This window comes from Cottoperca gobio, chromosome 18 (genome assembly GCF_900634415.1).
Source record: "Cottoperca gobio chromosome 18, fCotGob3.1, whole genome shotgun sequence".
Taxonomy (NCBI): domain Eukaryota; kingdom Metazoa; phylum Chordata; class Actinopteri; order Perciformes; family Bovichtidae; genus Cottoperca; species Cottoperca gobio.
The window spans coordinates 7,703,130-7,728,994 of NC_041372.1; the positions used below are offsets into that span (position 1 = coordinate 7,703,130).

The window sequence follows — 25,865 nt, forward strand, 5'->3', positions numbered from 1 at the left end:
ATCAGAAGTATTGCTTTAAAGAGCGAACAGTTGATTAATTTATTGTCCAACTCAAATCTGAATTTTCTCTGTTGGAGACCGGGGAGGGTTGTAACACTTTTTGTCTCGGCACCTATTACTCGCTGAATCTATGTTTTGGAGCCCTGAAATTTCGACAAAGGGATAGGGGTTACTATTTGTCTAATACAAATAGCTCTCTCAAAATTAATTAATGTCAAATTAAAGGAGTTCCATTCTTGTAACAGTAAGAGTGAAGAATTCAAAATTGAGGCCCACCACCAACAAACACGTTCATCTGAGAGTGTATTGCAAAGTGGCAACACGGCAACAGCGGCCGGGGGGGCGCCAAGAACATAAAACCAAATATACATATAGAAACACAGAGTACAGAAATAGACAGAAATAGAAGAAGATCAAGGAGAAAGAGAATACAGATGTATATATAGTATATATATATACATAACATAATACACATATATAAAGAGAGATAGAGATAGACATATACATATACACCACAGAGAGAAATAAGTGATATACATATAGATGAGATAGAATACACATATAGAACACATAGATAGTAACACATAGAGAGATACACAGAAATATAGATATAGATATATATATATATATATAATTATATATATATATAATATATATATATAATATACATATACATTATATATAACAATGTATATACAATAATATATATACACACGTATAATACATATATATATATACACCACATGTATATATACACGTGTATATATACACATATATATATATATATATATATATATATATATACATATACATATATATATATATATATATATAAATATATATGTGTATATATATATATACACATATATATACATATATACATACATATATACATATATACATACATACATATATACATACATATATACACATATATATATATATATATACATACATATATATATATATATATATACACATATATATATATACATATATACATACATATATACATATATATACATATACATATATATATATACACATATATATACATATATACATATATATATACATACATATATACACATATATATACATACATATATACACATATATATATATACACATATATACACATATATATATATACATACATATATACACATATATATATATACATACATATATACACATATATATATATACATACATATATACACATATATATATACATACATATATACACACAAAAATCAGTCTTTTGGCTGTAAAATCTGTATACTTCTTCACACAGCTATGAAATGTCACATGCCAGCTCAGGAAGAAAGTGTTCATACATGAAGCTGATCACATGACCATCGGGCTATACCTTCTTGGTGACATCCACTGGCTCAATCAAAAGACCTTTCAATCATTACGAAGGAAGAGCTGTAAAATGCGCAATGTTCACAAGTCCTCCTCCTCTTCCTCGCTGCTACTGGACTCACCAAACAGGTCTCCATGTTGACAGACTTGAGTTGCTGAGCTGTCAGCGCTGGATGTTAACCTGACGCTGATGAGGGCAGGGCTGTGACTGAGGCCAAGCAGGACGGAAATCTGACATCCAGGAAGCAGCCTCATACAGCGGACATGTGCATCCAGGGACAGTACAGACAGGACGCTGCATGCCTCCAGGTTCCACAGGCTCAACTGTCCTGGATTATTAAAGCAACATAAAAAGTCACTGTTGCACATGGAGAAATACTGCTGTGCATGACATGACTGTGAAAATAAATAAGGTAGTAATGTGCATAGTTGTGTTCTTAGACTAGTTTTAGTCTACTAGTTTTCTAGTAAACTAATTGTTGTGGGTGATATGTTATAATACTGAAGAGTTCAGCTGTGGAGGATTTGTTGACAGCTGTGGTTACTGGTGGTGAAAACGGGGAAAATAAACTGCATTGGCCACTTGAAGCTGGCTCCAAAAGTCAATCCCCTTAGACCTGCATGTTGAAATGCCCAAATTTACAGCAGAAATAAACATGTAACATACAAATGATTATTATTTTAGTCTCTGTAGCTAATCCCTATTCATGACAACTGTACTGTTTAACAGATTCTAATGACATGATCAGATTGGAGGTATAGATAAATGTTTCCTTTTGATTCAGAGGTCTCTTAATAAGAATCAGAGAGAAATTAATACTTTTAGCTTTAAAGAGTCAGTTTACACAAATGGCTCCTTACATGCTTTTTTTCTTTACTTAAACATTTATTTGATTGAACCCTTTAAATTAAAATACTGTCTATATCAGCCTCTTTTAATCCAACCCTTATCACTTACTTGAGAGTGTGAACACACGCTGTAATATGGCACCTTAATGTGAAAGAACCTTGAGGAAACAGTTGGTTTTTAGCACGCTTTGTCTTCAGTGTGAAGACAAACACACACTGCAGTCAGACTGAAGCCCTAATAAATCATTCCATTCCTTTTATTTATAGGAGCTTTTTATAACTTTCATCTCTGTTTCCCACCTGACAGCAGGATGGCTCTGGTTCCTCCCTCTGTCACGTAAAGCTTACTGGAGACTTCTATCGTCAGGTTTCCATAGCCACAGATGCTCCTGCACTTTCTCTTGAAGGGCTCCCACAACTTCAGTCTGTCAGAGCAAACATGGTCAACACCAATTACTGTATATAAAGATGTAAAGGCATTTTCACATCCACACGTTTAAAAATGAGTGCAGAATTCACTATTGGATTGGTCTTGCTAGCAAAATGCTAGTGGAACCCAATGGCAACACGATTAGCATATTTATCATGTTAAACAACAGTAGGTGTTTGACTGTGGTGTGGAAAGTTTATGTTCCAGAGTGTGAAGGCTGACAGCAGGGCTGGATGAACCCAATGGTCAGCCTACACCTTTATCCAAATTAGTTTGGTCATAGGTTGGTCCTGTTGGACACCGGGAATACTTTTTGACATTTTCCTGGATTCATCCAAACTTTCTCTTTTTCAACACAACATCATTCTCTGTCAAATGTTGTATTTGTACTATGTTGTTTATCCTGTACACACGACATCTATTGCACGTCTGTCCGTCCTGGGAGAGGGATCCCTCCTCAGTTGCTCTCCCTGAGGTTTCTTCCATTTTTCCCCCTTTCATTTTGGGGTTTCTTTTAGGAAGTTTTTCCTTATGCGATGCGAGGGTCTAAGGACAGAGGGTGTCGTAACCTGTACAGTCTGTAAAGCCCACTGAGACAAATGTATAATTTGTGATATTGGGCTATATAAATAAATTTGATTTGATTTGATCAAATCCTAATTTATTTACGAATATGCACTATATAACTATAATATCAACTAAAGTGTTAAAGTTATTAAAACTATTTATTTTGACACAGGACCCCTCTACAAACACAACCTCAAGATTCAAAATGTATATATAACCTCAAACAGTTTATCAAATTATCACAGTTTAGTATGTATTTTTATAGCATAAACTCATAGAAGCAAAACAAAACAAAACCCCAGCTTTTTCTGGAGCTTTCAACCACATCTTACCTTCTTCATTGGCTAGTGGAGTTCGCTTACTTGTTGTAGAGATAGCTCAGTTGTCATCGCATGACTGTGATTGGAATTTCGGTCATGTGATACATTGAGTAAGACTGTTAACAGTGTATTTCATTTTTGTAAAAAGCTCAGCAGCTTTAAAAGCTTTGCTTACCCTGCAGCATCTGTAAACACATATCAGCTGTTTCTCGAGTAATGTTGCAGTTGAGCTCAGTATCACTCTGAAGAACGACAGTAGTACTGATGTATTAGAGCACTTTGAGGAACACAAACTAAAGACTTATGTGGGTGGGGACGGAGGTGAATCCATCCAATCTATTTATCTATTTCATTTTATAAAAAAGTGAGACCCTACAAAGCCTTATTTACATTTGCGTTGGACCATCACCTTGACAATGAAATAAAGTCATTACCTCTTCCCCCCCTGATCTCAAAACAAACAAACATTTATGGCACACATAACAAAGAGGTGAAAATACAGCCACTCTCTAATGAGCTACTAAACTAACGCTTTTACAACCACTGCGTTCGCCATCTGGGAAAAGGCTCCAGTGCTGTGGCTGCTGGAGGGCATCCCACCCTGAATAACAAAAAATAGCCTAAAGCAAATATGAATTCGATCAGATGATGTTGTAACCCGATGTAATAAAGTAATACTATGATGCCAAGTTGCGTGACCAGGCGTGTTGAGGATGTTTCCTCCAGAAAGCTGTTATAAAGAGCGCACAGTTACTGTATATATCAGAACACACATTAATACAATCTGTAAATTAAAGTTCAGTGCTCGCTGAGTAGTGCTGTTGATGGAAGATGTTTAATGCAGCAGACACATTATTTCTTGACTGCAAATGTTTGAATGAATTACATTTAAAATGGATTTATGCTATATATTTTTTCACCAAATCTGAATTCACAATAACTCAACATGAGAGAAGATATTTGTATCAAATGTGACCCTTTAAATTGACCTAGGGTAATAAAAGACCTAATTGAAAAAGTATATGTTTTAGACATAATTCATTTTTGTTATTTCCTTTCTTACTGAGAGCATATGTTCATAGTTCAAAAACAGATATTACCAATTAATAAAAAAACTATTCATTAAATCCTACTTCCCATGTTTTAGCATTTTTAAACTTTTTAAAGATTGATTCAAGACATTTTAATAACTATTAAAGCCTTATTTTTAGATTAATTAATAAATTGCCTTTTAAGATATTTTTTTAAGGATCTGTGGGAACACTGCTTGTTCTTTTTAAAGTTGAAAAACAACTCCTACATTTATGGCCGATTAGTTGTCAGCGGTCCAAGGTTCAGTCTTATTAGCATTGCAGGGAACCCAATTTCAGGACTAAAACGACGTAACAATGGTAGGACACAGTGTTGAAGTGATGAATAACATGGCCATGTCACTTAAGAAAAGCTAAAGACGTTCACCTGTTGCTTCCTGTGACCCCAAAGACAACTCTCTCTGCGTTGTCTGTGATAGCTACGCAGCAAACTCCAGCCTCAGACCTCAGTCTTTTCGCCACCTAGAAGAATTTGAAAAAAACTTAACCTTTTGGTCAATATGAAATCAAATCATCCCCAAGGCAATCACAATTTGCCTTTTTGGTGATCAGAGAGCTGACAAATACAAGTTAATAATTGTTTAAAAGAGTTAAATATACGGCAGCCCTGAGAGGCAAGTGAGAATAATCTTTTCCATTTTGAAGTCCGATCTAAATAGTTTTTTGTACTGTGTTTTTGACTTAAGAACAGGTGAAAAACAAGCCTTGCCAGGATAATATTTCTAAAGTCCTTAATTTATTTAATGGCCACAAAAGGCTGACGAGCGCCACTATCCCATGTTTTTAAATAAGATGAAAAGTAGATTAAAATACATTTCTTGGCAAAAGAAAGACATGACAGTAATGTAAAGCGACATGCTTTAACATGATATATGTACCTTGTGTTTAGAGTGCAAATTGAAACTCACCTTGAAGAAAACACGAATGCTTTTAATCCTATTTAGAACACGGGGAAGTGTTGCATTTCTGCCTCTTGTGGCCAAAATTAATATTACAACAACAACACCAAAAAAACCTTTCCCACTTCTCTCTCATGGCTTCTGTATGAATAAACTGAAAACTGAGTTCAGGTCAAGTTCAAGCAAACAATGATAACCCACCGTTCCTTTGTGCAGGTCCCACAGGGTGATGTAAGGGTTCCTCTGCTCTTGGTTGTAGCTGGTCAGCACCAGGTGGCTGCCAGTGCAAGTAACAGCTGCAGTGTGGAGGCTCAGCAGCGATGTTTTATCCTCCAGGGTGTGGAGGTGTTCCTGCGAGACCACGCTGAAGACATTGAGGTGATGAGCAAAATAAGCGCACACCACCACCTAAAAAATAAAGACGTGGAATGTAGAGGTCAATAATGCAACAACTACTGACAGTGTAATGACACTTCATGTTATAAAGCCAATTATCTCAAAATGTTATTATTTTGCCAACAATGCAGACATTAGTATATGAAATTTAAAAGACCTCAAGCAATGAAAACCTCCTTGTCATAGTGTGTGGAAGGCGCCGCTTTATCAGAAAAAACATAAAATAAAAATGGGTTTTTCCTGCCCTTGTACTGTGCATTGCTCATTTGCGGTGTACCTGTTCATCTCCACTGAGGAGGTACTGGTCTATAGAGTTGTATTTCTCTCTGTCCAGCCTCCTTTTGGCCTCTTTCTCCCTCTGTGCCTCTCTCTCCAGGCTCCTCTTCTTTGCAGACTTGTTCTCTGTTCGAATGTCCCATGGCATCACTGTATCAAGGCAAGAAAACCCAAAGTTAGTTCGCACTACAGGCCTATCCAGGTGCTATCGTCAAACCAGATATTATTAAAGACTGATTTAACAACAAGTAATATGTTTTTATAGCGGAATTCTACCATGAAAGGAAGAAACCTGCTCTAGTCCATACAACGTCTGTGTTAGAATTGTACATTTTTAACAATTCTTAATAACTATGCTCTTCTCACTGGGTTGTGGTCCCATTTTCTCTTCCATCCAAGAGTAATAAAGGTATTTATTTTCTGGAACTGATGTTGATACTGATACAGCACTGCGAATGTTGTTTGAAGAGTCAGACTGAAGAGTCTCTTTTCTGATAATGATAAATCTGTGTTTTTTTTAGAGGGCTCACATGTTGTCTCTCTGCGTGGTGTCACATCAGGCTGCAGGTCTTGGACCGTGCTGCTGCACAGGAGCGACTCTCTGCGGGATGGTTTGATCTCGTGTTTGATGGAGCCAGAGTCTAGATCCCAAAGGATCAGATGATCTCTGCAACAAAACCCAACAGACAGGAAATAAACTGGGCTTCTGCTGGAATGGGATTTTGAAGGTAATGATAAATATACAGTAGGAATAACTTTATTAACATGTTTGAGACTTTCATTTTTTAATTCAGTTCAGTTATTACATTTATTTCAATAAAATCTGTGCGAGGATTAATATAAGTAAGGTGTTTGAATCAGAGGGTGCCTCAACTTAAACATACTATGCATGTCATACATTGATTCATTTGGAGATCAAAAACTGATTTTTATTTTCTTCTAATCTTCTTAATCTAATGTGGTGTGAATTTTCTCTATCATTGTGGACTATTTCACAGATTAACTCTCACCTGGTCTCTGATAGGCCCAGAAGAGTCTTTCCATTCTCCAGAAGACGGTACTCATGCTGAGGATAAGCAATAACTGTGATCCCTGTCTGTCTCCTCACATAGCTCCGCTTAATCAAATCATACACCAGAAGAGTCTGGGAGGTCAGATGTGACAGACATGTTACTATGACAGAACGTTATCTCAGTAATTCACAATCATGTTGAGGGAAAACATAAACTTAAAAGTGACAATTCAACCCAAAATCTAAAGTACATATTTTGTGTGGGTTACAGTGTTGAGGATATCGGCCGTAGAGATGTCCGCCTTCTCGTAAATATAATGGAACTAGATGGCACTCGGCTTGTGGTGCTCAAAGCGCAACGTCTCTTTCCAGAAATCATGACCTGGTTACTCAAGATAATCCACAGACCTTGTTGCGAGCACTTTTATCAAATCAAATCAAATCAAATCAAATATATTTGTATAGCCCAATATCACAAATTATACATTTGTCTCAGTGTGCTTTACAGACTGTACAGGTTACGACACCCTCTGTCCTTAGACACTCGGAAAAACTTCCTAAAAGAAACCCCATAATTAAAGGGGGAAAAATGGAAGAAACCTCAGGGAGAGCAACTGAGGAGGGATCCCTCTCCCAGGACGGACAGACTGTAATAGATGTCGTGTGTACAGGATAAACAACATAGTACAAATACAACATTTGACAGAAATGATGTTGTGTTGAAAAAGACAAAGTTTGGATGAATCCAGGAAAATGTCAAAAAGGCTTCCCGGTGTCCAACAGTAGGAACTACACCCAGCAACCATTGTCAATGAGTAGATGCACAATTCTGCACGGTGAAACAACAGAAAGAAATATAGTTCCTAAATGAAAATGTGAAACTTCAAATGTATTTTTGGTGCTTTGAGCACCACAAGCCAGGTGCCATCTAGTTCCATTATATTCGAGGAAAGGCAGACATCTCTACGGCCGATATTTCCAACTCTCAAAACAATCTAGATTTATTGATGTTTTATTTTGGGGTGAATACATTTGGAGAGTCAATTGACTTTTGACAGATGAATATATAAAAAATGACATAAAAGAGAGTCTGACCTGGAATGAATACGAAGGGGCGTCCATGCAGCTGTTTGTGCTTCTGTCTGTAAAGATGTAAAGTTTGAAGTCATGGGCGAGCACCATATCAGTTTTGCTGTAAAGGCCGTGCTCCACTCTGACTGGTCGGCAGGCGAAACGGCGCCTGGTCAAGTTCCACACATACACCGTCCCAGCTCTGATGGAGCGGCACACAGCATACCTGCCAGTAGAGGGAGTCAGACTCCATCAAAGGAGGATGGCACCGCAAAGGGACAGTTGTGATGGAAAGTTCTATTGATCCCAAAGTACTCAGCCCCATATTCTATTTTCCTCTGCCAAATGTCAATAAGACAACACAAAATTCTAATTCCCCCTTCATGCCAAGCACATACAGTAAGTTTGGTGCCAGATGTGGGACGGACAGAAAACATTGAAATAATATTTCCTGCATCCCTACAGCAGCTAATACATCATCACATTTAGTGTAATCATGCTTCCATTACAGTGGTAACATAAACTTAGAATTAGAAATGCTTGTATAGCATTCATGCATTATGATATTGAAATGTATATAGTATGTATGCTCAATTCTAGTGGCATTTTGAAATATATAGTAAAACACATTGCAAATATAATAAAAAAAAAAATATAATAATAATAACATTATATATATATATATATATATATATATATATAAAAGTTGTATTAAATGCCTATATATATATATATATATATATATATATATATATATATATATATATATATAGGCATTTAATACAACTTTTTGATAAATAGAAAAATACTACTGAAACGGTAATACCAGGAAGAAGGAAACTAGGTTATGAAAAAATAAATATTGAGGTCAAATATTGGTATTGCTCTCTTGCCTACAAAACTCTGCATGGTGTAAAATATCATGAAATGTCAATAAACCTGAATGTTTTTTGTTTTTTTTGCTACTGTTGAAATTTCCGTTCCAGGCTACTTTAGATTTTTATTAGATTCTTTTTTCACACAATTACAATTTGAATAAAACGTGAGTAAATACATAGAGAAATATCCAAATCTTATACAGTGACATTTTGGTGCTTTTCTTTCTCATGATGAACAAACTATGAAACTATTTCCAAGTGTGTTTTAAACACAGAATGGACATATGGTTGTGCAAAAACATTTCCTCTATCTCATAATTATCAAGATAATAATAATCGATAATAATCACAAGATGAAAATACAAAGAGACTGCTGTCAGTGCTACGCCTCAGTACCTACCTCTGAGTTTTCCCCATAGGGACAATCTCCTCTGTGCCCTGACTCCTGAGCTTATGGATGTTATAGGTAAGAGCCTGGTCACTGATCCTGGAGGTCAGATCCCACAGGTGAAGGTACTTCTCTCCATTGCAGATCCCCATGCAGAAGCGCAGATCAAAACACAGGCCTGGAGGGTCAGAGCATGTAGCAACCATTAAATGGCAGCTCCAGGGTGGCCTATTTACAACTGGAAATTCATCGTTATTTTTGAAACATTGAACATGAGTATTTGATTTCAGGCAGAAGTAGACTTCTCAGTTTTAGTCACATATCCATTGTTGAAGAATCTGTCTCCAACTGACCTCTTAATGTTTCTATCTGACTGCAAAACAAAATGTTAAAGCTGCATGTCCCAGTTAGCCCTTGTGTACACAACTCCATTCAGATGTAGAATCATCATCCCCAAAATAATAATAAATAAACAGCGGGACAGAGCTGCTAATAGTACCCTAAAATCCCACACATTTGATTTGCCCTAAATGAGGATTTTTCTATAAATTACCTGCAACCCCACAAAACAATGTAGTTAGCTAACAATATGCTAACTCTTGGCCTTGCAGAGTTTTAACAATGTAATTTAGTTAGCAAGGCATGCTAAATCATTCGCTCTTATACTTTGGTTTAGGAAAGGCAATAAAAAACTCTTTGAACATTGAGTATTGTCCTTACTAGTGTTGAGAAATCCAAACCTTGTCAGACCTGCTGTGTCGAGTCACTGTTGTTAAACTATGATTGGACAATTGCTGTTGGGGGAGGGACTTCTCAAATGGTTAATTAATCTTTCTGTTCTGTATCCATGGCAAACCCTAAAACCCCTCTGGGTATCTACATTGCCGCACTTTATGCCCCTCTGTGAAAACAAACCTTTGCTCAGTACTGAAGGGAAGCGAGCAATGTGTTTGTGGTCCTCTGTCTCCAGGTTCCAGGTGACCAGCTCAGTGATGCCGGTAAGGGGGGAGGGGCAAAAGGCCACGACGTGCGTCCCTGCCCGGTTCACGGTGATCTGAGAAATACGGTCCTGGCTGCAGCCCAGTATAGTCCGCAAGTAGAGGAATGACACAGTGCTGAAGAGTTGGATGTGGATGATTTCACTGCCACACTTGTATGGGTATCTGACACAGACAAAGCACAAACTAGGTGGTCAGAGGAGAAAGTTTCACTCCTGTGAGGTGTCACTCAATGTCACAAGGAAGTCCAGGACATCATCACATCTCAGAGAAGGTACCACAGGTCCTGCAGGGTTTACATTTTAAATTAATACCTTTTATTATTAATTAGTAATCCTTACTTTACACACAGGAACACACGATTGATATTTTTCTTTTTTTAAATGGCACCACATGTACTTCTTTACTTCAGAAGATTATGTTAGAAGTTTTTAAAAACTTTTTATAAATATGTACTTTTTTTGTACTTCGTATCAGACACAATGCAGAAACAAACAAACTCTGACAGAGAGCAGCTTGTTGTTATAACAAATGCAGGAGTTAATCGTTCTGGTGTTAGTGTACCTGCAGAAGAGCAGCAGGTAGTCTTCAGTCATTTCCACAGCTTGTATAGAGGCAGCATCATGCTGAGCAGATAGGACGGACAGCACAGCGCCCCCTCTGGCACTGAATACTGCTGCCTCACCACCAGACCTCAAACACAGAGAAGAGTATCAAATAACTGAAAAAGGATGAAACTTTCATATATATTTACAACATTAATAACATTTACAAATTAGAACCCAGTGGTAAATGCTGTATCAACTATATATTATTACAGTATATAGTAATACATTCCACTGTACAGTATTTCAAACTTTACATTCTGTTTTATCTTATTCTATTTGATATGTATATATTTCAACTATTCCTGCAGTTTACTTGCATTATTATGTTGGCACTTTTTTATTTATTTTTTATGTCTTAAGTATACTGTGTGTTGCATTGTTGGAGGAGCCTGGGACATGAGATTTTTATTTTGAAAAAGCCTTTGAATCTAATCTTTTTTTTTTCATTAACATCAAGAAATCAAACAGTCAATAAAATAAATTGTTCAAAGATTGTGAATCACCGCAACCACGGGAGGTTATTGGGCACACATTCATAAATGAGCATAAACATTAAAAGGCCGACAGGTCCAGTAATATGCGAGATTAGCCATGGACAGAAAGCCTCGTTCTTACGCTCTCAAACCCAAGATGGAAAACAATAAAGCCAGTTGTATTTGTTACTGTGTACCGCCCTCCTGGTCCGTATTCTGAATTTCTATCTGAATTCTCAGAATTTTTACCAAGTTTAATCCTTAAAACAGATAAAGTAATTATTGTAGACTTTAATATTCATGTGGATGTTGATAGTGACAGCCTTAATAATGCATTTATCTCAATATTAGATTCCATTGGGTTCAGTCAGAATGTACATGAACCAACTCACTGTTTAAACCACACTCTGGACCTTGTTCTGGGATATGGTGTTGAAATTGAAAGTTTATCAGTGTGTCCACATAATCCTCTTTTATCAGACCATTTTTTAATAACTTTTGAAGTCCTGTTACTGGACTACAAGCCAGTAGGCAAAATATCCTACGCTCGATGTTTATCTGAAAGTGCTGTGACTAAATTTAAGGAAGTGATTCCATTAGCACTTAATTCAATACCAGGACTCAATATCAATATAATGGAGGACTCCAATGCTAACTTTAGTCCCTCCTAAATTAATCATCTTGTTGATAGCGCTGCAGCCTCACTGCGAATAACACTCGGCTCTGTCGCTCCTCTAAAGAAGAAGATCATAAAACAGAAAAAGAAAGCTCCATGGCTTAATTTACAAATCCGCAAACTAAAACAAAAGTCGAGAAATATTGAAAGTAAATGGCGTTCCAAATTGGAAGAATCTTGTTTAGTCTGGTTAGATCATCTTAAAACGTATAAGAAGGCTCTCCGTAATGCCAGAGCAGCTTATTACACTTCCTTAATAAAAGAAAATAAGAACAACCCCAGGTTTCTTTTCAGCACTGTAGCCAGGCTGACAGAGAGCCACAGCTCTACAGAGCCTTCTATTCCTATATCTCTCAGTAGTGACGACTTCATGAGCTTCTTTAACGATAAAATTATAATTATTAGAGACAAAATTAATCTCCTCCTGACCTCAATTGGTAATGACTTAACTTCAACTGTTGGAATTTTAAAAACATCTGTAACTCCTGAAATATATCTAGACTGTTTTACTCCAATCAACCTTAACCAACTAACTTCAACAATCTCATCGTCTAAGCCATCAACCTGTCTTTTAGACCCGATTCCAACTAAACTGTTTAAAGAAGTTTTACCCTTAATTAACACCTCGTTATTAAATATGATCAACCTGCCTCTATTATCTGGCTACGTACCACAATCCTTTAAAGCAGCTGTAATAAAACCACTTCTTAAAAAGCCTAGTCTTGATCCAGAGGTTTTAGCCAACTATAGGCCGATATCTAACCTTCCCTTTCTTGCTAAAATCCTTGAGAAAGCAGTCGCAAAACAGTTGTGTGATTTTTTACATAATAATAGTTTATTTGAGGTTTTTCAATCTGGATTTAGAGTTCATCATAGCACAGAGACGGCACTGGTGAAAGTTACCAATGATCTTCTATTGGCATCAGACAAAGGACTTCTCTGTTCTTGTTTTGTTAGACCTCAGTGCTGCTTTCGACACTGTTGATCATGACATTCTACTACAGAGACTGGAACATTGTGTTGGCATAAAAGGAACCGCACTAAGCTGGTTCAAGTCCTATTTATCTGAGCGATCTCAATTTGTATGTGTTAGCGATAAATCCTCCATGACAGCCAAAGTCAGTCTTGGAGTTCCGCAGGGTTCTGTACTTGGACCGATTCTATTCACCTTATATATGCTTCCTTTGGGCAATATTATAAGGAACCACTCTATAAACTTTCATTGTTATGCAGATGATACTCAATTATATCTATCAATTAAACCAGATGAAACCAATCAATTGGCTAAACTTCAAGCATGCCTTAAGGACATAAAAACTTGGATGTCTAGCAACTTCTTGATGTTAAACACAGACAAAACTGAAGTTATTATACTTGGCCCTAAACGCCTCCGAAACGCATTTTCTAATGACATAGAAGCTCTGGATGGCATTAATTTGGCCTCCAGCACCACTGTAAGGAATCTTGGTGTCATCTTTGATCAAGATCTGTCGTTTAACTCCCACATAAAACAAATCTCAAGGACTGCCTTCTTTCATCTACGTAACATTGCAAAAATAAGACACATCCTGTCTCAAAATGATGCAGAAAAACTAGTCCATGCATTTGTTACTTCAAGGCTGGATTACTGCAACTCATTGTTATCAGGTTGTCCCAAAAAGTCGCTTAAGACTCTTCAGTTGATCCAAAATGCAGCGGCACGTGTATTGACTAGAACAAGGAAACGGGATCATATTACTCCTGTATTAGCTGCTCTGCACTGGCTCCCGGTAAAATACAGAATAGAATTCAAAATCCTTCTCCTGACTTACAAAGCAATTAATGGTCAGGCTCCAGCATATCTTAAAGATCTCATAGTACCTTATAAACCAACTAGAGCATTGCGCTCCCAGACTGCAGGGTTACTTGTAGTTCCTAGAGTCTCTAAGAGTACAAGGGGAGCCAGAGCCTTCAGCCATCAAGCTCCTCTCCAGTGGAACCAGCTTCCAGTTTGTATTCGTGAGGCAGACACACTGTCCACATTTAAGAATAGGCTAAAGACTTTCCTTTTTGATAAAGCTTATAGTTAGGGCTGGCTCAGGTTTGCCCTGGATCAGCCCCTAGTTATGCTGCTATAGGCTTAGACTGCCGGGGGACACCTCCCTGCTCTCTTCCTTCTCTTCCTCTCTCCTCCCCTCCCTCTCTTCTTCTCCCTCTCTATCTGTATGCATTTATGTAAATGTATGTTACTAACTCATCATCCGGGGCATCATCCCCGGAGTTTCTGTGTCTCATGTGGCAGGTTGCCACTGATAAAGTTCGCGTCGGGATCATGAATCGTGGCTGCGCCTGCTGCCCTGGTCCTGCTGGACACCGGGAAGCCTTTTTGACATTCTCCTGGATTCATCCAAACTCTCTCTTTTTCAACACAACATAATTTCTGTCAAATGTTGTATTTGAACTATGTTGTTTATCCTGTACACACGACATCTATTGCACGTCTGTCCGTCCTGGGAGAGGGATCCCTCCTCAGTTGCTCTCCCTGAGATTTCTTCCATTTTTCCCCCTTTAATTATGGGGTTTCTTTTAGGAAGTTTTTCCTTGTGCGATGCTAGGGTCTAAGGAAAAGCACACTGAGACAAATGTATAATTTGTGATATTGGGCTATACAAATAAATTTGATTTGATTTGATTTGATAACCGCACGCACACACACATGAACACCAAACTCAGGATCTCACAACAGGTGGAGATAAATATAGCTAAGTTCAGTATACTATTTGCAACAAGGTAAGTTGCCCCAGAAGTAGATGCAATTAGCCACAATACCAGAGACCAGCGTTTGAAATCATTGATGTAAAATGACCGTTTATTTGGAAAGCTTTAAGAAGCTTTATGCTGCTTCTCCGATATAAATAACCTGAATCTCAACATGGTTTCGAGCACAAAGCAAGATCCAGATTGAAAAAGACCAGAATTTTCCTGTCAATCATCACAGGGAGGTCATTTCCGGCAAAACAAAAAGTCACTGGAACATTACAAGTACTTTAAGGCTTAATGAGAGCTTTCATTTAACTGTGACACACTGAAGAGAGCAAACTGTAAATGAGCTGATGCTCTGAGGCGTTCCGTATCATTACCATCCCTGTCGTCTTGTATTACCAGAAACCCCCGGTGTCCTAGTTTGTTGTTTATCTGATACCTCCTCCTGTCAGGTGTCAAGGCATGGCTTCTGTGCTAATTACTCTGAAAGCGCCCATGCCACTGCTTTTAATCTAGTTATAATTAGACGGAATGAAGAAAAGCTCTCTGGAAACTTTTATTATCTTACTGTGATCTATGTGGCTATCAGATTCAGTGCCATTCATCTGTGTGACAGGAGCGAAGGCATGAAGCCATCACCTCCCTGCTACATTACACTGGGGAGGCACACGAGTAGTGGCCTATCTTAATAATTAACAACGGTTTTCAAACCCAGCGGTGAAATTTGTCTGAATAATATGGAGGCCTGATTTCACAGCTTGTTAACAAAGGGATATGTGATATTATTTAAGAATAAGGTCACTCGCAGTGACACTTATGACTCATGTATTGTGGATGTAATGCTGCTGAGATCTCCATCATTTGACATCCAAAGTGACCTACTGGGATCTGGCCGGCTGTGCTACAAGGGTTTTAATAATCAGGGTAAAAACTTTTTCCGTTTCACAGTTACAGTTTAAATGATTCACAAAAACGTCTCCGGACAGTGTCCCAATGACAGTTGAGAGAATTTGAGTTGATAAAAACGCTGATACACTTGGGTTGCCTTCAGTTATTACTTTGCCCTTGCAGTGATGAGCTTGTTGAGTTTAATTGTTTTGTTTGTTCTGCAGACACTCAGGGCTTAAATAATTACTTAAACCATCTCTACATGTTTTTTCAGGAACATTATTTAACCTAAACTTTAATTTATCAGGTGACAATTGGATATTTTGTATACTGATAAAAAGACACAACATTAATTAAAACCAAAGCATCCACAGCAGGGCAATGCTCCCAAGAAAAGACCTGATTTTAGGGGAGGTAAACTATATGCTTTCAGAGAGCAAGCTGTAGCTTATTGCCAGGTATGTCAAATGTCAAAGTGCTAAATATCATCACGAGGCACCTTCAATATATTCAACATATCAGAATAAACATGACGATAGCCTGGTCCTGACTTGGTGTGTCAACTCATGCTGTCTGACCTGTAGGCAAAGAGGACGTAGTCTAGAGTGGAATTGTTGGACAGCAGAATGGAGCGGTCTTTGTGGAGTGCGTCCCGCTCCAGGGAAATGTTAGCACAGTGCAGCAGAGAGCAGGAGGAGGCCAAGTCAAAAACCTACCAAACACACAAGGAACACACATTTCATCTTCAGGCATGAAACTATAAACTTTAATGAACAAACAAAGCTCTTTTTGTAAAGTTCCTAGCGATCATTCGGCTGAACAAATATTGAGGCTTCAATAATTTATTTTTTCCAGCCATTTTAGATGCAGCAGGACAAGTTGAACATACAACATTGACACATTATCACCCAATAAAGTTCTAATGGCTAAGGGTGTTAGGCTCTTTAGCTGCTAAATGCTCAACTATGATCCCCAGCTAGTCTCTAACTGTGTATCTGTTTGCTGCTGTGCACCTTGACTAGATGACTTCCGTCATAGAAGACCACCAGCAGCCGTCCTTCACAAGTGGTGGTGACTATGGGAACATCCACTGAGTCGCTCTCAGAGTACACGACTCGCCCCGATTCAACCTCTCTCACCTGAAACACAGTCAAGTTAGATATCAGTATCCTGCCGCAACAGTCTTTCCAGGGGCTTTAAACTCTTCTTATTATTGTTTTTACACTTTCCTTTCCTAGAGTGCTACATATCTAAATGTATGTATCAAGACTGAGCAATAAAGTCTCATCTTAGTCAACTATTAATCAACTTAGTCAACTAGGTTTAGTCAATGAAAACTGTTGACATTTCAGACTTTTTAGTCATCAGATTATATTAGAACATATTATTGTATCAGAACATTTCAGTCAATAGAGTCTAGCCAAAATATCACCTTGTTTCTTTCTCCCAAGCCTTGTTGTTGTCATTGTTAACTTGAATTTAAGAAAGCTTTTCAGAGTCCTCCTGACGGTTTAGTCCTCATAAGGAAACAGCACAGGGAACTGAACTTTTGCATTGGCAAAAGAAGTGTAATATTTGATCTCCTCTTTTTGGTAAAGTTTTTTATTTTTTAAACTACATTTTAGTCTCATCTTTTTTCATCTACATACATGTGATATGCAACATATTGTATGTTGGTATAGTCAGTTAGTCAGTGCTTTCATGTCATCTTCTTGACTTCTTCTTGAGTCATGGAAAACGTTTTTCCGTAGTTTTTGTAAACGAAATCAACACTGTTGCTGAGATACAGTAGAAAAAAAAAGATGTTTCTTCTTCATTTAAACCAAGCAGTGAAACTACATTTGGCTGAAGTCTAACCTGCAGACGTTGTCCCATGCAGACTATAAGCATCCTATCATCCAGACCTAGGGTGACTGAATCTCCCACAATTCCCTGTGCCGCATCCAGGCTCCTTGTGATCTGCCTCTGCTCCAAATCCCAGAACCTCAGGCTTCCATGTGATTCACTGATGACACACAAGGGTCCTCTCTGCCCCCCTCCCAGGGCAGTTACATTAGTCAAGTGACCTGGTTAATGAACACACCAATTAGATTCAATTAGATATTTCAATATATAGTTATAGCATGTGAGTTAGTTTACATGCACATAAAAAACATTTAGCAACACATACACTACATCAGGGGTCGGGAACCTATGGCTCGCGAGCCATATATGGCTCTTTCGATAACGCGATATGGCTCGCAGACAATTTTGAGCTGACATTTTTTAACTTAACAAGTAATAAATAATTATACTGTGCCATTTTAAAGTAAAACATTTAGCAGCGGATTTGTTTTTAGTTCTCCCCTCTCCTTTCCTCCGCTGTGTGTGTGTGTGTGTGTGTGTGTAGGGGCGGAGCCCCGCCCGTCGCGAGACTGCGCAAAGCAAGCAGTAGACCGGGGGGTCAAACTCATTCACAGAGGGCCAACATTAAAAACTGGGACTACGTCGAGGGCCAAACACGGTCCACATTTATTGAACAGGGTACACATAAAGTGCAAAAAGATATGGAACATATTTAAGTCAACTGCAAACGCATTGCTGAGCAGTTCAATTAAAATATCTGAGCTGCAAAGTCGGCAAATGGTCTCAGTTGATCAGCAGAATGCTGTCGGGAACACAGCGGTGGAGATGTTTGTCAGTGTTTGGAAACACGTAGTGACCAAAGTTTCCTTCTGCATCCGAGTCTCCCACAGGCAGCTCGGCATCATACATGTCCGTGATCACACGGCCCTGAAGCTGCAGGTTTAACAGTGAGATGCTTCGTTATGTCGCACAAACAGTCCAGCTCACATCGTCCCAGAGATCTGTGGTGTCTTTCCCTTTGCTTTCCAAAAACTTTCATTTCATTCACATATTTAGATTATTCCTCAAATGTCTTTTCCCGTAGTTGTGCCATGCATTGATTTAATTACCAAAACTGGCGGGCCAGTTATGACAGACATATGACATTTTCTTGCGGGCCGGATATAATTGCCTTGAGTTTGACACCCGTGCAGTAGACACTGAAACATGCACATAAATGAGATAAATAACGTAAGCGTTTAGTTTATTTAATAAAAGAGCTCCTGTTCAATGCAACACTGATATCTCTATTAGTACTCGGAGACGTGTTATTCTTAAAAAATGCACGCATAAAGTTGCATTCAAATTTATATGGCTCTCAAGGAAATACATCAAAAAAATATTTGGCTTTTATGGCTCTCCCAGCCAAAAAGGTTCCTGACCCCTGCACTACATAGTACTTAAGTGTGGAGTGGAACAGTATGTATCTTGAGTACTGTACTAACCCTAACCCTAACCCTGTACTTGAGTATTCATCAAGTCAAGTCAATTTTATTTACATAGCCCAATCTCACAAATCACAAATGTGCCTCAGGGGTTTTACAATCTATACAGCATATAACACATTATGTCCTTAGAGCCTGGATTCAGCTAAAGAAAGACTTTAATAGTGAGAAAACTAAATGGAAGAAACCTCAGGAAGAGCAACAGAGGGGGACTCCATCTTCTAGGACAGATATGCAATAGATGTGCACAGAATAGAGCAACATAGCAAAATTGCAGTATGGACAATCAGGATGACAACTCTGTGAGGCAGAGCAGTATATACTGTATAATGATGTGTCACCTGCCAGCAGGGTGTGTTGGAGGTCTCCTGGGGGCAGCAAGTAGGTGGAGGACGGCAGCAACACAGGCAGGGAGGACTGGGTACACTGAGACAGTAGAGCATGGAGGTAGCTGAACCTCAGCGAGTCACCTACATATACACAAATATTCACAAAATATTTATTAGCTATTTTCATGTCTCTCAAAATACCAAAGATGCATGACTTCATTGTTCCAACGTCGTCACTACGTCACCAAACTTCTAGCACCATGACTTTCATGAAGACACGTGAATGAGACACAGAAATATAAGATTCTTAGTGAATTACCCAATCTTTAAAGCAGCCTAATGCAGGTCAGTGCCTTGTATTTCACAGACTCACACCCCATACCAGTGATTATGCATGTGTAAGCACATTTTAAATCATGTATAACCTACATTACTACTGAATATTTTCTGGAAGTTGAGCCCAAAAGGTAAGTGGTAAGAGAAAGTATATATGAAGCTTGAATTTAATATAAGGGTATAAGATTTTAATGACTAATATATTGTAGATACAAATGATATGCAAACATTTAAAATGTAATAGTGTACCAATACAAACTATATTGTTTTGAATGTATGTTTACATTTTGTTAACTTAGGACATGTTCTTGGTGTCAGCATTTAAAGCAAGTTAAAAGCCTATTCAAACGAGGTATAGCAATATTGTATTCATATAACATTCATTTATTTTTGTATTGCACTTGGTATCTTTTTTTATTGGCTATGTAAATATAGTTATTATAAATTGGCTTTTTTTTTTTGATAATTAAAAACTATACTGGTCTAGAATCCTTATTCAGATTTATACAACTCCACAGATTCCATGTCCCTCACCTGAAACACAGGCACAAACATGTACTGATATACAATTTCTGTTACAGTGTACCTTTAGCAATAGGGCGGTCCTCACTAACCATCTGCCCCAGTCGACCCATAAGCTGGGAGGCCAGCTGACAGGGGTCCTGCAGCAGCACCGCTCTGGACATTTCTAGAGCACCGGACAGCACCTCCACATCCACCAGCACCCTAGGAGATGGAGGGGATACACACTGTATTTACACAGATAAACTAACATGGAACAAATATCACTAGTTGGATTTTAGACCATGCCAGAAACACAGGGTATCTACTCAGCTTGCAGTAGATAACAAAAAAAAAGAAGATGTCAGGACAGATTTAGTCTCCTTTCCGAAGGCAGAATTGTGGAGAAGCTGCATCTGACAATTTTTGTAACTTTTTGAAACAGACAATCCAACAACAATGTATATAGTAATTCGCCAGGTGTATAGTGTGAAAAACAGAATTTAAACTTCTTTCTCAAGCTCATCAACTACTTCTGTCACAGATGTCTTAAAAATGTACGCCCTTATCCCCGGTCATATGATTCAATGCATTGAGACAATACAGACACAACATTCTTGGAGAAAGCTTGAGAAGGCAGCCAAGAGGAGGCTATGAAGACATCACCGTTTCCTGCCTTTGCACCAGCACTACAAGGAGGTTGGAATGCTTATGGTCAGATTGAAAACTGTCAAATATTGGACAAATTCCCATGAAAGTTACCACCAATCAGGAATGTGTATTAAGCTGCCCATGTACCCGTGGTCATACACTTCACAGGGAACCTTTTAGTGCAAAGTCATTTGAGTGAAATTCTCTCAACGTCTCTGTCAAAAAGTGTTTCCGATGCACCCTAAGATACCATGTCTTCTAATTACTGGATTTCCATGCCTTTAAAAAGCGGAAACTGGAAGGTAAACTGATGAAATCAGGGACATGATACTGAACCAAAGCCAAGAATGAAAGTGAGGATCTTCTTGCTTTGGACAACTGTAATAATCATTAATGCTTTACACAGTTTAAGACAGCAGGACAGCCTTCTCTGAAAGGACCTACTTGTCTGGCAGCACAGCCTTCTTCAGGTCCTCCTCGATGTCCAGGACAGACAGACCCCAGGCCTTATGTAGCAGGAACTCATAGTTGAAAATACATTCAGACAGGAAGGGCAGGATTTGGCTTGAGAGGACCAGGTGGTAGGGTAACCCGTGAAGCTTCCTCAGATTGAATCTGTAACTTTTAGTAATAACTTCACCATCCTCTTCCTCATCCAGTGTCCATGCCAGTGGCTGAAATATGTGTGTGTGCTGCGACCTGTCTCTGTAGTAGTCGGCATAGTCTGCGTGCACAGCCATGCGAAAATCATCCGTTTTTAAATAGTGCTTTACGCACACACGGCTCAGCTCAGAATGCGTCCAGCGGTACACCCACGTCCCATCTGTCCTGACCTCAGTTAGGTGACTACCGAGGTCACGTTTCAGTCGAGTCCATAAGACATAAGGCACCCTGGGGTGGCTGGAAGAGGAACGATATGAGGTCACTTCAAGGAGCACCTTCACATCTTGGGCCAGTAGGTCCAGTAGCTCCTAATGATGGACATAAACATGGTTTGGTTCAGAATTGCAATTTGATCCCATTCACATACAAGCCTTTACACTAAAAGCCACTTTCACACTGGTGTTTGTTGGATTTTTGTGGTTTGGAGCTAGGAAATAGTTAGCCCACATTAGCATGAACTCTGGAAGTGGGGGAAACAGCTAACTTTGCTCTATCCAAAGTAAGAAAATACACTTGCTAACACGCAAATTGTTGTTTTTACATTTCTGTTCTATCTACAGACTTAACAAATGAGATTCAATGCATTAATTAGTAAGCCTTTGAGTTTTTAACTAACTAAAACAGTATTTATGCTAAGCTAGGCTAATCACATCCTGATTCCAGCTCAGTAGATAACGCAGACGCACGAGATTGAGTGTATTTCCGGAGATGTTAATCGTTTGATGTGTAGAATGTTATTATTACAGGGTTCGGACACAAATCGGTGGTTGTGTTGCTGATTGTGTTCATGTGAATGTTTTTTATTCTCAGGTCTCTATATAAAGTTATTGCAATTAAATGAGAGAAATAGTTGTGTGTCATCCGCATAACAATGTGGCCAAAGTGCAGCATGCAGCAGAACCATAGAACTGAGGCACACCCGCATATTAAAGGGGCTGATAATGTGACACATATTGCTATTCTGTAATGTTTTAGTGTAAATCAGTGATTAAATATTACTTATACATGGGAAGTTTATAGTAAGCCCTAAAAAGTCATAACACATCCCTCTAGAGCCAGATTGCTGTAATGAAAATGATGACAAATGTTGTTTTAACTTCAACTATAGAAATCCCTGTTCACCAAAGCCAGACAGAATCTCGAACAAATGTAAAATGTAAATGTAGCATTCCCCACCTCTTCAGTTACACCCCAACGTGAGATGGATATTAGAGTGGCAGCCCGTCTCACCAGCTGCCTCCCCAGCTCTCTCTCCAGGCGAGCCAGCACGTTGAGGTAAAGGCCCTCCAGGCTAGTTGGAAGGCTTAGGCTGGCCTGGGGGGAGTAGGAGGTCCAGAACATGCTCTCAGAGTAAGCTGCTTCCAAGTACAGCGGGCAGGGACAGGAGAGACAAGCCTGGACTAGCAGCTGCCATTGCTGCTCCTGCAGACACCGCTGGTCATTCTGCAGCTTGGTCTCTAATGCTGCTGTGATGTCATCAGGACGGAGTGGAGGGAGGGACAGGACTGTGGGATGAACGGACTGTTGGTGAGAGAGAAAAATCTCAATTATAACTTCCATATTTACTGACTGTGTTTATTTAACAGTGTTAGAAGTTTCATTTTAACAAACTATATGCACAACATGAGAATGCCGTTTCTAATTTAATTCTAATTTGTATCCTCCTTTCTGTTGCCAGAGTGAAATTTTAAATGTCATCTACTTCAATTGAACTCTACTGACGTGCAGCGTGTGAATGCAGGGGGAGTCAGTGGTTGCAGATATGATGAGGTGGACATTTGGAGGTAGAGGAGTTGAGATCCAGGAGAGGTCTGCACCATGTTCCTCAGACAGCTCATCTAACCCGTCCAGCAGGACCATCAGGGGCCTCTCTGCTCCCACCAGGCCCAACAGAGAGTGGAACTCATAGATCAGCTGACGGAGGCCCTGGAGGAGACAAATAACCCTTGGTATCACTTTAAAAGTGAAGCTGTGTTTCCTAGAGATGGTCTAGTACCTCTGACAGCTGTGTGTGGGGACAGTAGGCTTCAGCAAGCTGCACACAAAGACTCTGCAGGACCAGTCGAATATTCCTGCTCTCTCCAGTGAAGCCAATGAAGTGCACCAATATCCTCACAGCTCTGAACCAATGTGACATACAAAAATATGAAATGTTTTTTTTTATCAATGATCACAAACCAAACATATGTTGTTATTATTACTTTATTGCTACCATGTGATCCTCTGTTCTAACAGTATCTCACCCAGATAGCCAAGTGGGTGCTAGCTGTGCTACTGCAGCCATGGTGGAGCTCTTTCCCCAGCCTGGTGGTCCCTGTAGGAGGATGAGTCTGCTTTCCGACTGCTCCACCGCCTTCTTCACATCAGCTAGGAAAGCCTGCCTTAGAGTACAGCCTTTCCCCCTGAGGGATGGAGGGACATCTCACTGGAGTTAAACTGGAACTTTAGCATGTGTGGAAATACAGTTAATAAGTACATATACTCTGTTAAATAGGTTTTTGTAATGGACAAGGAAGAAAATGGCCCACTCACAGATGGAGTCCATAGTTAATGTGACACTGTATCTCCCCCTGTATCTGCACTCTGACAGCTTGTCTCCTCACTGTGTCAAAAGGGCGTTGAGTTTTGGTGACCTTCATTACTCTGAAAAAGTGAAAATAAGTAGCTGTAGTCAACTCATACAACACAGAGATATTTACTAGTATATAAAAAGGTTCCATATGTGTGAATGCTGTACTTGTTAAGGGAGTTGATAACAGTTCTTTGAAAGTGGGAGGAGATGCGCTCAATGTAGAACTGGTGTGAGCGATTGTGTTTGGAGTTCAGGCCTTTCCGTCCCCATTCAACATTACGCTCGTAGATGTTGGTGTGGCGCAGCTTGATGGTGTAGACATAGAGATTAATAAATGTACTTAAGAGGCGGAACTAAAAGACAAGAGAACCAAATCTACAAATGCATGACTTCTGTTGCACCTTGGTTTGGATACCAAGCTCCCAAACTGCACCAGGAGAAAACAGTGCTAACATCAGTCTGCGGGCTACATAGCTATTTGGCTAGTCAGCTGTAGCACACTGCACAGTTTGAAAACTTACAGTCACTTTGGATGCCAAATTGCAGGGTCCTTATTCTTAAACAACACTTCTAACAACTAACTATCTGTCCTTGTACTGTAAGCTATAGTTAGCAGAGAAAAGTCTTTCATTGTCTATCTTTTCCTCTATCAACATCAGACATGTAGACCATCCCACCCACTCAGAGGCTTAGAGTAAAGGTGCAATCTGATTTATTCCAAAACACCTTTTTCCCTTCCTTTTAAAAATCACTAATGTTTGACTGCAAGAAGGAACTATTAAATGTGATTTCAGTTGGAGTTTATAGCCAGAAACAGTGAAAATACCTTTTTATGGAGCTGGACCATAAATTGCTGGTGTGCTCTGCTGAGTACTGGATCAAGCTGAGCCTGTCCCTTCAGGAGGTCGGTGTACAGAGAGACATGTTCAATCTTCAGGTTGTAGTTAAGGTCTGGGATGAGTCTCTTATAGCAGTGGCAGTGCTCCTCTGGCGGAGCCTCGTCTACAGACTGCAGACCTGTCTCTACCTCCCAGTCAAGAACTACACATACAAAATGACAATCTGTTGTTTGTGCCAATAGTCATTGGCACAAACAACAGATGTCATGTCTAGAAAGACATTAGAACGTTTCATGTTAGACATTTATCATAATTTGGAAGCATAACATGTACCTCTAGAAATAAGTTCTCGTTACTGTATTTAAACTATCGTACCTTTTCTGTATCAGCTTTTAAAAACGATTTACTATAATATGTCTATACTGGGTTTCACTGCAATCTTTCCAGACTTGAACCTCTGAAGCTCCTGTGAAAAAAAGTCCATCAGCACAGCGGAGTGATTTATCAGGTCGAAAGAATAAATGAGAAATCTATACCATATAAGAGGTGGAAAAAACTAATAAAAACAGTGTGTGTTTTCCAACCAGACCTGTTCTGAGTAACAGTGATGCCTCCTCCTGCCCAATGGCCTCAGCCGTGCTGCGTTGTAGAATTCCCCACAGTCTGCGGCACGTAGCGCTCCAGTCCCTCCTGGCCTGCCTTCTGTGCTGCCTAT

The 25,865-nt window shown here is 39.1% G+C and overlaps 1 protein-coding gene across 1 annotated transcript; it reads right to left on the minus strand.

Annotated features, from left to right (window-relative positions):
* Positions 1-1,254: 1,254 nt before the first annotated feature.
* On the minus strand, positions 1,255-25,634 carry LOC115023989 (uncharacterized). The gene is made up of 25 exons (XM_029455359.1): positions 25,574-25,634; positions 25,138-25,352; positions 24,477-24,616; positions 24,272-24,382; positions 23,983-24,141; positions 23,736-23,859; positions 23,462-23,665; positions 22,970-23,260; positions 21,521-22,047; positions 20,511-20,650; positions 19,601-19,729; positions 17,788-17,996; positions 16,944-17,069; positions 16,509-16,642; positions 11,108-11,236; positions 10,461-10,708; positions 9,558-9,723; positions 8,304-8,505; positions 7,207-7,340; positions 6,727-6,863; positions 6,198-6,346; positions 5,726-5,932; positions 4,993-5,087; positions 2,518-2,642; positions 1,255-1,697 (listed from the first exon to the last, which is right to left on the minus strand). The coding sequence occupies exons 1-25, from the start codon at positions 25,632-25,634 to the stop codon at positions 1,450-1,452; spliced, it is 4,410 nt and encodes a 1,469-aa protein (XP_029311219.1). The 3' UTR covers positions 1,255-1,449.
* Positions 25,635-25,865: the final 231 nt, after the last annotated feature.